Source organism: Cyprinodon tularosa, unplaced genomic scaffold (assembly GCF_016077235.1).
Source record: "Cyprinodon tularosa strain WSP-4 unplaced genomic scaffold, ASM1607723v1 ctg124, whole genome shotgun sequence".
NCBI classification, from domain to species: Eukaryota; Metazoa; Chordata; class Actinopteri; order Cyprinodontiformes; family Cyprinodontidae; genus Cyprinodon; species Cyprinodon tularosa.
Window position 1 is genome coordinate 2,456,124 of NW_024038048.1, and position 12,540 is coordinate 2,468,663.

The 12,540-nt window shown below is 36.8% G+C and overlaps 1 protein-coding gene across 1 annotated transcript in view; it reads left to right on the top strand.

Moving 5' to 3' along the window:
- Window positions 1-3,217: 3,217 nt before the first annotated feature.
- The window catches only part of asic4a (acid-sensing (proton-gated) ion channel family member 4a), a 169,193-nt gene continuing 159,870 nt past the window's right edge, over window positions 3,218-12,540 (top strand). Inside the window, exon 1 of the mRNA XM_038276364.1 lies at window positions 3,218-4,327. Within this exon, the coding sequence (XP_038132292.1) occupies window positions 3,752-4,327 (576 nt within the window). The 5' untranslated portion in view covers window positions 3,218-3,751. The remainder of the gene's footprint in view (window positions 4,328-12,540) is intronic.

Consider the following 12,540-nt stretch of genomic DNA (forward strand, 5'->3'; position numbering starts at 1 on the left):
ATGTTTTAGCAATGAAGTGGCATTATTCATATAGTCAAAAATAACCTGAAGGTCAGTGGCATTTAATTGTGGTAATTGTGTGGCATCACACAAAAGCAAGCCTTCTGTTTAGCGTGAATTCGGCTCTGACAAACTATGATGCCATCTACTCCTTGAGTGGTTTCCATTCACCAGATGTGTCTGCATGCTTTTTATTCACATTCGGTATTTAGCCATGGCGTGGAGTCTGAGCTTTTATTCCCTCTGTGAGACTGTAAATAACCCCAATATCCTCAGGGGTTCACAGCAATAAACACTGCTGTTAGGGGACCAAAGTGCCTGCAATAGGCTGAGCCTAAACATGAACTCTTCTATTCTTCAAAACTAATATCCTCCATATCTCTCTTGACCTAACTAGAAAAAATCATGACAGACATGCCCGCTCAGAACCAGTGCTAATTTGTGAAGGAGAGAAGGATTTATTGATCAGAGTTCCTATCCTTTACATTTGTATACTTTTTTCAGAACCATATTGTGAGAGCTCTCCAATGGCTGGATGGCTGATAGAGAAAGATTTGGATGCATTGACAACTTGTGCATACTTAGAGAAATGAAAAACAGATGGATGGATGCTAAATAAAAATGTACATTTGGGTACAGGTAGTCACTCTGCTGTTTGGTGACATGGTGTATACCACACTGAACATGGAACAGAGGAAGCAAAGGAAAGAGTTTGAGATTAGAAAGAAAATTATAGACAATCATGTTAAAAGGTAAAAGCTATAAGACAATCTCTTAACCACTTGATGTTCCGGTGAATACAGCTGCACATATTATTCAGAAATTTAAGATCCACCTGGCTTTAGCCAGCCTCCTTGGAAATGGTTGCATGAGAAAATTTGATGACAAATTATAGCATTGTTACAACAATCTGTAACAAAAGACCCCAGAATATTTTGCAAAGGTAAGCTTCAAGCTTAAAGGATATTAGTAATGTCAGATCGTATCTGTCATTTGAGTCAAAATGAACTTAATGGGAGATTACCAAAGAAGACACCATTGATAAAAAATTTAGTATAAAAAAGCATTTCTAGAATTCACCAGGCTAAATGTTGACAAGCCATAAAACTTCTGGGAGAATGTCCTATGGACAGATGAGGCAGAAATATTTAACTTCTTACCTTGCCACATCAGCTCTATGTTCATGGATGGAAAAATGAAGCATATGAAAAGAACACTGTCCCTACTGGGAAGCATGGAGAAGGCTCTGTTATGTTTTGGGGTTGTGTTGCTTCATCTGGAACAGGGTGCCTTAAATCGGTGCAAAATGGAATGAAATCTCACTACTATAGAATAGACAATTATGGCGTTACGGCAGCAAAAAGATTATAGCAAAAGTGCTTACACAAATCAAAATGAATGTGACAATTTATTGACGTTGTTGGGAACAGTGATGGTTATAAAGTCTTACAGCTGCTGAGAGGAAGGGACTGTGATAACGCTCCCTGGTGCATTTAGGGTGCAGCAGTCTGTCACTGAAGGAGCTCTCCAGTTCAGCAACAGCTTCATGCATGGGGTGGGAGACATTATCCAACTGAGATGTTAATTTAGTTAGGATCCTTTTGTTTCCCATCTCCTGCACTGAGTCCAGGGGTCATCCAAACACAGAGCTGGCCTTCCTGATCAGGTTTCTCTCAGCTTCAGATGAGCCACTGCTTCAACAGACAGCTCCATAGAAGATGGCTGATGCCACAACAGTGTCATAGAAGGTCTATTTAAGAGTGCCCCCTGCACTCCAAAATACCTCAGTCTCTCCAGGAAGGGATTCTAGAGAAAAATGGGCTGCCCAGTGTGAGAAAGCCTGGTCACAGTTGCAGGTCATGACTTGCAACAGAATGATGGTCCAAAACACACAGCTAACACCCCAGAATAGCTTAGAGAGCAAAACATTTAACTACAGTATTCGGAGGATGCCTTCTATGAGCCCTGACCTAAATTCTTTTAAGTGTCTTTGGAAGGAGCTGAAACATGCTGTCTGAAAAATATACCTGTCAGACCTGAGACAAATGGAACAGTGTGTGGATGAGGAGGTGGCCAAAATACCTGCTGCGAGGAGCAGACGTCTTATTGACAGTTACAAGAATTGTTTGATTCTAGTCATTGCCTGAAAAGGTTGGCAACAAAACATCAAGCAAAGGGTACCAAATTGTTTTGTCCAGACCTGTTTCATTAGTTATGTTTTTTTTTTATGATCCTGTGGAAGCATTGTAGAAAAAGCATGGCTCTCATTTTTCATTTTCATAGATATACAGATGCAAGATAGATGGATGGTTCAATTTTTAGAAAATTTTAAATTAAAATTTAAGTGATTTCAATTTGAAATAGGTAAATACAAATTATTAATCTCCTCCTAAATCAGTCATTAATTTGATCAAATTTCCATTTTTGCTTTTTACAAAATGCACAAGAAATGTGTGCCTTTCACAAAATCTAATGTTTAATTCTATTTTTCGGAGTGACACCTTTTTTTATATATATATATATATATATATTTTAATTACTGTCTACTAATTTGTATTCTTGTTTTAAGTTAAGTTAAATTTCAGAAGCTCTGTGTGACTTGAACTGGCTCGTGTTTTCAGAGCGGTTGAATTCACTTTTAAATATGCCTTTCCTCTGGAGGTCCCAGCCCCTTGCGATGTGACCCGCATGACTAATTCCTTTTAAAGGGGAATAACATGCATTAGAGCTCTCACTTTTCTTCCTTCTATTTGCATAATTTTGTTTGGCAACTTGGAAAGAGGCCATTAACGGCACAAAGACTTGCACTGTAAAGGTTAGGGATGGGAGGTAGATCGATACTTTTATTTCAACATCTTCAGCTGCATCAAGCTCCAGATTAGGAATGCATTCCTTGATTTAAATCCACATAGAATGCTTTTTTTTTGTTATAAGCAACAACATCACTCCACCTTTCATAATCTCAGAAATTCACATTTCCCGGATTAATTATTTTTATTGCTCTTTAAAACAAAAAACAGCTTGATTGCCTTGTTTCTTGCTTGGTTTCATTTCTGTTTATAGGTTTTAATTGGACTTTCCCTTGAGATGTTATCTGAATTGACATTAGACCTCCTGTAGTCAAGCTGTGTGGGAAAAACCTCTGACACTGGTTGTATTCAGGTCAAAATGTGAAAGCAGCAGCGAAACAAGTGGATTACGTAGGAAGAGAGGGTTGAGTCAGGAGGATGACCGGGAGAAGTTGTGACTAGCGCCAGTCAGGAGGAAATACTCAAAATCTTATCTTCTCATCAAATATTAATCTTCCTCTTACTATTTTAGCTTGGTTTTAAAGAAATCTGCATTTCATTTTTATGCTTAAAACAGCAAGAAATAGGGGTTGTTGTTTATTTTTTATTTCTCTAGGTTTTTTACAGCAACATTATTGCTGATAAGTGGGTCTGTGCGAGCTGATCAAGTAGTGAGACAAGCATTCAGAGCAGCGGCAGCAGCACAGCAGCAGCGCTGTAGTCACAAGGAGCCGTGGCAGAGAAGCAGCAGCAGCACTATCAGTCACAGCGCAGGCAGTAGCAGCGACAGCAGCAGCAACAAACTCTCTCCCGTCTTCCCCCCCTTCTTTCTGGAGTTGTATCCCGCTTCGAGGACAAAAGCCGGGGAAGTAGGAGGGAAGTGATCCAGGGCTTAAAGCTGCCATCAAGAAGAAACAAACAAAACAAAAAAAGAAAAAAAAAACGCAGACCTGGCTGCCCACATGCCTATCGAATTTGTTTGCAAAATCAAATTTGCAGAAGAGGATGAGAAGCAGAAAAGCAAGCAAGATGGGGATAAGGAGAGCCTGATCGAGGAGAGCTGCACGCCGGCGGCCAAAGACTTGGCAGGGTTTGCTAACTCTTGCTCCCTCCATGGGATCAACCACATCTTCGTCTCTGGCCGCCTGGGCATCCGGCAGACTCTCTGGGCTCTTGCTTTCTTGACTTCTTTGGCACTCTTCCTGTACCAAGCAGCCAAGTGTGCCATCTCTTACCTGGAGCATCCTCATGTGACGGCTCTGAATGAGGAGGCAACACCTGAGATGGTCTTCCCTGCTGTGACCATCTGCAACATCAACCGATTCCGTTTCTCGGCTCTCACAGATGGAGACATCTATCACCTGGCAAACTTGACGGGTCTGCCTCCCAAGAACCGGGATGGACACAAACCAACTGATTTGATGTATCCTGCACCCGATATGCAGGACATCTTCAACAGGACAGGACATCAGTTGGAGGAGATGCTGATGAGCTGTAATTTCAGTGGGCAGAACTGCTCAGTTGAGGACTTCTCTGTGGTGAGTGTAAAACTTTCAGAAAGTTTTGCTTTTGCTGTATAAATTACATCTATTATTTTTCAGCTTTCTCAAGCAAAAAGTGAAAATGAACAGGAGAAAGAAAAGTGAATCTCTTTACTTCTATACCTACATTTCAAGGATATGCAGATCTGCAAGAAAAATGTTTTTTGCTTTGCTGGATCATAGGGCTGAATGTCTCGTTAAGTTCCGAGCAGCAACAGTGCTTCTCTTCAGACTAAATTATTTTATGTTAATGAACAAAGTCTGCCTCTAACAGATGGAAAACACAAAGCTGTCACATGCATTTATGTACTTTCCTGTGTTTCTCCTAAGCAAACTGCACTTTAACGCCACCTCTACACGAGGTAGCTGGGAGCGCATGGCAACCAAAGTCTTATCAAAAATAGCCGAGCATTTTCTCTTCCTTCCATCTCTTTCTCTCTCTCTCCTGCTTTCTCTCTCTCTCTCCCCTAGTCTGACATTGTAGATCAGGAGCCTCTGCCTCTCTATCCAGCTCTCAGAGCTCTTGTACCTTTCAGGAGGAGAAGGAGTAATGCTTCTTCAATGTTGTATTTCAATCCTGCTGCTGTTAGGATTAAATATTGAAAGACTGACATACATGATTTTTGCATTAGCTAGATTGACTAAAAGGAATGAAACAATTTATATGAGAGGGAAAGTGTGTTTATGTGTGAGTGTTGGTGTGAAAGAGAGGAAAGGAAGAGAGGGGATCAGGTGAAAGAAGGGCAGATTGTGCCTGTTGTCTGTTTATTTAAGGCATTGTCCTTACAGGAGATGGATTTCCCCCCATTTTCCCTGCTGGAATATTCAATTGATTTAGTGATGATAAACTGCAGGTGTCAAGGCTTAATAGGGTATGTTGAGCATTGACGGCGTTGCAAAGATTGTGTTTTATCCCTCAGATGATGCACAATAATGTGCAACTGTAGGTAAAACAAAAAGAAAATTCCCTATTTCTTTTCTTTTCTGACCACATTTGGGATGTTTATTATCATTTTTTTAAGCAGCCTTTCATGCTAAGATGCAAAATTACCTGTGACATTAAAATGGATGCCCCTTGAAGAAATTTTCACAATTGCTCAATCAGGCGAAAGGAAATGTCAAGCTCCTTGGGGGAGCTGGAAACTTTGATAAAATTGTGTCCAAAGTAAAAGACGACAATTTCTTTGTTGATATCCTGCAACTCTCTGACCCATGCTTCCCCACTTCTCCTGAACGCTTTTAAGCAGACATGAAAGAAGTCCAGGAATCATCCATCCTATATCGGCCTCCTTCGGACTTCATCGCAGATTAAGATCCTGTTGAAAGTTTGCCCCAAGGCGCTGTTTTGTCTCCTGTCAGCTGTGTGATCTGCATTTCCCTGCCGCTGGCAGTTAGATCTTTTTCAGACAACTTCACAGCTCCCTCAGCCTGCATCCTGGTGGGGAAACACAACTTGTGGAAACACTGGGATCTCTGGGACCACGCCTGAGAGCAACACATTATAAAAAGAAAAGAAAGTGTCTGAACGAACCCACTACAACACACATATGTTGGACCGCTGCTGCTGTTTGTGATTGAATGCTCTAAATATATTTTTTTTAAAAAGCAAAAGAAATGAACCAATTTATCAGCCAGAGACCGGAAATGGATACTCTATGATTACATCGGTCTGATTAGTCATCTGCAACAAAAAACTGTGAATAATGTTTTGCTTCCAATATAACTCCCATTGTTTTATTTAAACAACCCAATACACAACATGTCCTATACAAGTATAAATGAATCAAAAATCAGTATGAGGTTTAGGACATTTAGTTGGATTTCACAAGTGTTTATACCCTTGTTAGAAACAGCAGATTCTGGTGGTGAAGGAAATAAAATTGTCAATCATTTTAAATCTATTTCATCTCCAATATGGTCTCTATGCAGTCCAAAATAGCTGGAAAAACTGGAAAAGAAAAAAGAAAAAATCTAAGTGGGGAATTATTTACAGATACAATCAATGCATTAGGTTTCTCAGATGTTCCATATTTAAACAAAAAAGGTTAGGTTAGGGATGGGTGGGAAATCAGGGATGTTTTCTGTGATTTAATTTCATGTCCATTCTGTTAATGCACTATGTCTTGACTCTGTTAACAATCCTTGTTAAAGTTCTCTGTGTTTATTATATGTGGAATATATCTCTTATACACAGGCTTGCTCAGATGACCTGACTGGCTTTGGTTATGAATTTAAAACATATCTGTCTTTCTTTATGCCATTCTTTTATCAAGATGGATCAGTGGTGAATGGCTGAAAACTAAATCTTCAACTTTTAAGGAGATACCTATCAGTTTTTCTACAAAAATGGAGCCATTTAAAGCTGATCATGTTTTTAGCCACCTTGACTGAAACTTTAGTTTCATACAAAGTGAAAATATGCAAGGCATGATGCTCCCGCAACCATGTTCTGTTGTGGGACGTACTTCATCTAGTGGCAATCATATCTTTTTTCTTTGTATAGCAACAAACTCCTTTCAATATTGTTCCTAAAATAGTTGCATAAGATCTTCAAAAAAGGTTGAGAGAAATCTTAATGCCAAGCTTTATTTCTAGTCTGCTGTGACTGTTGATGTTATATTGTATGCTGATGTTATAGTGTATACTTACCCACAATGAAAATATGTTCAAACTGTTGTTTTGATTTTAATTTAAACGATTAGTATAGTTTTGTAAGCAGGTTATTGCCCGGTTGCATGAATATGCAACTGGGCAATACCTGGTTCCAAAAATAATATTCTGAACAGGATTTCCTCAACATTCTCCTTCTATATATGATTTCACGTTAAATATGAAAAATACAATGTTTTATACGTTGTTGTTTATCTGGACTTATTTTTGTGATATATTTTATTAAGGAGGGGATTCACTCTGAGCTTTGATTTAATGATCTGAAAAAACTATAATTTTCAGCTTCGGTGTTGGTTTTAATTGTATTTATTTTATCAAAGAAAAGGCACCATTTCTTTTCTTGGACATAATTTATAAGGGAAGAAAATCTGATGGGAACTGGTCAAAACTTCTCAAAGAATATGTGCCTGTGAGGCACTGAGCTGTGCACCTTTTAGAACAAGGATATTTAATACCAGTGAGCCCTGATTTATCACATATGCAAACACATAAACAAGCCTTGTAGAATCGGTGATTATTGCCGCTCCCATGTGATCCTCTTTTTGGATCAGTTGCTTGTAATGTGTTTTAGTTTGGTTGATCATACATGGAGATGATATTTTTTCAGAAAAAAAGGCTTTGTGAATTTGTGGCTCATGGGGAAGATTTGTGATAAAAATAAAGATTCTCCATTTTCTGACATCATGTATGTAAAAGATCTTGATTTTTACCTCTGAATTCCAAGTTTTGTTGTTTCTCCCAGCATCTCTATCAAAAAAAATATATTAGATATATCTATTAATGTTACATTCAACCTAAAAAATTAGGTCATTTAGTCCAACTTATTGCTGCACATATTCAATATCAAAACTCCACATTTACTTACTGTTTTGCAGTCCAGCTTAAGGATTTATACCTTGATTTCCAATCAGCTTATCATTATCCTTCAATTAGAGGTCAATCTTTAAATAAGGAACATGTAAAACTATAAATATCATAGAATAGGATGGATAAGAGGGGAAGGATGGACTGTTGAATAGAAACCTACATTTATGGATAAATGATGGAACAAGGAATAAAGTCTGGAAATGGACATTTTCTTTTATGTCTCCAACCTGAAAGAAGGTTAGGGTGGTTAGAGTACTGAAATCTTTTCAGGCTTTTCTGAAAGTAAAAACCACTGTTGATTTATTTATAGCAGACGTTTGTACCATGGCCAGGCTTTTGAATATGCAACCTTTGCCGACAATGATGAAGCAGGTGAACAGATGAGCAGAAGAATGGACAGATGGATATGCAAACATGGTTGGATGAATGTATGTGACTTTATAAAAAATGATATTGGAAATAATTTCTTAAAACACAATAATTTTTGCATATGTTCACCATACTTTACTACAATAGAAAAAAAGAACTACTTTTTAGGATAAAAATATCTGGAGATTTCATATCTGTTTTGCTCATTCCAATTAAATAAGGTTGGCTTATTTTATAGCAGTTGCTTTTGCAAAGGCTTTGTTTAATCAACCAAAAAATACAGAAAGTAATGAAGCAGGTTGTGTGGTTACATGGACTGTAAATAAGTGCATAGATGGAAGAACATAACTATTTATCACTGGGATACTTTTTGTACCATTATGTATAATTTTTGTCTCTGCTTATCCAGACTTGGAAAATACAGAGGAATGTATGAGTTTCCAATTCATTTTCTCATATGGGATGGATGGATGGATGGATGGATGGATGGATGGATGGATGGATGGATGGATGGATGGATGGATGGATGGATGGATGGATGGATGGATGGATGGATGGATGGATGGATGGATGGATGGATGGATGGATGATTAATTTTTTTATAATCCTATTGTTGCTTCAATAACTGTTCATTTTATATGGTTGATGAATGCTGTTTTAGCAAGGTGTTAAAGCTTCTATTTTGAATAGTATTTTATTAGAAAATCGTTTCTCACTCATCATACAAAAACAAAAATAACAAGGCCAGAGCCATCAAAGTCCTCTAATTTATTGCCGGAAAATAAACGGTCATGCAACAGAGAAATGTGTTTTGCTCCTTTCACCGTCACAGACTACCGTGATTATTTGATGTAGGCAAAAAGGTTATTCCTTATAATTAAAGATAGCATTATTGACTTGGATTAATCTCAGAAGATAAAGCTGAATCAACAAGCCTCGAATAAATAGATTAATATTTTTTTCACAAAGTCCGACTGCCTGCATAATTGTTCATCTAGTGCTGAGAGCTGTCGTGAAGGAAAGCAGCAAACCCTTTGGTTGTTCTTTTTTTTTCTTCTTTTCTAAACAAAGCTTTGAATTGGTTTGCTCTAACTCTCAGCTGTGTTTGCTGCTATCAGATTTCACTCACAGCAAGGACAGAGCCCCGCTGCATATATTCATGGGGTTTGCTGAAACACCTCCCCTTATGGGTGGCATGTGAGGTAATCTATAAAAACCTGTGTTAACAGCGATGGCGCTGAAGAGCTCTTCGACTTCAATTTGTCATTTCACTGACTGAAGCCTCTGTCGTGTATTTTATAGATAATTGAACATATAATAGTGAGAAGGCACAGATGATGTTTACCCTGTTTAAGTCCCTGACAAGAGCAAAAGGATCTTAAACCACATTAATTTCATTTCATAATATAGAGAATTTGCAGGAAATTAGAAATCTCAAGTGTGCTTCATTAGAACAGAAAATTATGATTACCATGTGAATAAATTTGGGTAACTAAATGCTTTATTAACATCACACAGTGAAGTCAAGTAAAAATGTAAAGAATTAGTAAAACAAAATCAAATGGAAAAAAAAATCACAGTAATAATTACATCAGTAAGCATTTGAAATACGTAGTGATATCAGTTTGACTGTTTATGTTAAAAAAGCAGTGTTTGTCTGCAGGGCTTTGAAATAAGGATAACCGTGTGAGTACACTGCAAAAATCATCTAGAATTAAGTAAAACAATTCTTAAATTGAGTGTATTTACCCTTAATTTTAGTAGATAAATAAGATGATTTGCCAATTGAATGAGTATTTTTACTCCTAAAACAAAATAATTAGATAAAACGTACTTGAAATAGGAAAAAGGATTTTTTTTTTCTTATTTTAAATGTAAATTGTCTTTTTCCATTGGCAAAGTATCTCAATTACCTCCTCAATTCAAGAAAAAATGCACTTAATTTAAACAAAGATGACTAATTTAGATTTCCATTTTTTTGCAGTGTACAGTAGTGATGTGGTGCCAAGACAATAGCTAAGAATGGAGGCTTTTCCAGTGGTTAATAAAAACCCCTAAGGACGACTACCTTCATTAATGAGAATTATAATTCTAATACCCTTTTAAGTCTATCAAGATAAACTATGAGTAAATATATAACAAAATATTGCCCATGGCATGACGGAGCATTAATTTGTTGTGAAATGTTGTTGTTTTCTAAGAAAACAAAAAGAAAGGCGCTTGCCTTTACTGTACGGTGCCTCTTGTTGTTTTGGCTCCCCTTAGTGGTTTGATTCCAATTCTGTAGCTGTTACAGCGCCACCAAAGGGTCTGGCATATGTAGTGCAGTATTTCATGTGTGTTGTGTGTAGAAGCAATTTTTCCTTTAAGCCGTTATAAAAAAAATATATATCTAGTTTGTCTTCGTATGGACTAGGCAATAAAACTACAACTGATAACTAAATTTCAGAAATAACTCTATGCAACATTTGTAAAATCTCTCTAAACTCAATAAAAAGGATTAACTTTTACAAGATTGAAGCTTAATTAATTTTTGCCTAATTTGAGATATATTAAATGATTTTTGGGTCAATATAGAGCAGTGTCACTGAATGAGTCGTGACCCAGAACACCTCTTTACTGCAGTCTGAGCTCCTCTTATACACCAGTGCTAACTATGCTAAAAGTTGTTGTTAGGCAGCAAATACAGTAGATGTGACACTTACCTAATCAAGCATATTTGTTGGTTCTCTTGTGTAGGATTTATTCTAAAAGGGTGAATGTAACTTTGTCTTTAGTCTTTGTCTAGAGTGGTGGCTAAGTGTATAGAGCATTTTGTTTCGGTCCCTGAAGTTGTGGGTTCAACTCTCACAGACTGCCACTCTGGGGGCCTGAGCAAGACCCTTAAATCCACTGCTCTCCAAAGGGATGGGTTAAATTCACTGGTGAATTTTCTACCATGTCAAATCAATAAAGTTGAATTATTATTGAATTTTTGCAACAGTGCACTGTTGCCAGTTGCTTTCCAGGGAGCTAATTCTGGTAGTTGATGGTATAGCGCCCGTAATAGAACTTATATTCCGAATTCCTATTAACCTGCAGAAGAGAAAAATAAAGAAAATAAAACGGCAAGAGTAATAGTCTGAGTTTCCATACCAGAAGCTTTTTAGTGCATCTAATTTAATTGTCTAAAAGAGGAATTGCTTAGAAATCTGAGAAATTTTGTCTCCTTTACTCATGTTTATTTCATATAAAGTAAACAATGCATTCTAAGAGGAGCACATGCACAGACTTAAAATGAGTTGATGCTGCATAATACTGGGAAAGAGTTATTGTTAATTTGTATACCTGAACACACTGTAAAATATAACAACAATACCTAAAGCAGACCCAAAAATAGATACCATGAGTGTTTTTATTCCCTCTGCCTCCACAGATACGGAAAGCTGAAGTCCATACTTGATTTAATCACTTTAATTAATATTTCCACTTAGGATTGCTGAATTTATTAATGCATTTCAATGTAAACAAGTACTTTAAAACTGTGATGTGGATGGGGCTGAATGTTGTCTGCAAAAAAAAGTTCTCCATTCCTTTAATGAATAATTTAAAGAAGAAAAAATATAAACTCCAGATGAATTTAAGGTTGAGATTAATTAATTGTAGTACTGGTTATACTCAAGAGTAGTTTGTGATCAGATCACATACTTTTATTTATTAATTTTTTTATCTAGTGGTCCTCATTTTAATATTTTTGAAGTAGGCAGACAAGTGATGAGATTAGAGAAAGGGGGGGAGACAAGCAGCAAATGACAAAAGGCCAAGACCTGAACCTGTGACGGCTGCAGATCACATGCTTAAAAATAGATTCATTATCAAAATTGGTTGATAAAATGTTATGTTATACAAAAACCCAAGGTTTTGTACGGAGCTGGGATAGCAAAGTCACCTGTTGGAAATAAACAACAAGTTTGATCATTTTGTTTTATACTTTGTTGTTTTTCTATTTGATCATAGATGGTTAAACATTTGAACTCATTTATTATATCTTATACTATGATTTAAAGTATTTCTATGAGATTGAAGTTTGTAGTAGGTTTAGAACCATAAAGATTAACCCTTTCATGAAACAAAACTTTGCTCATAGTTGATTGTACAGTAAATAAAAAAGTGCTTCTGCTGTCCCTTTATAACTAATTAATTGTAGTTTCCACAGTATAACAACAGTGAAAAAGGCCTTGGAATTAACAGTTAAGATTTTTTTTTTATTAAAGCCTTGAACAAATTAAGTTTTCAGTTTTTAGGAGCAAAATGATAGTGAGAGT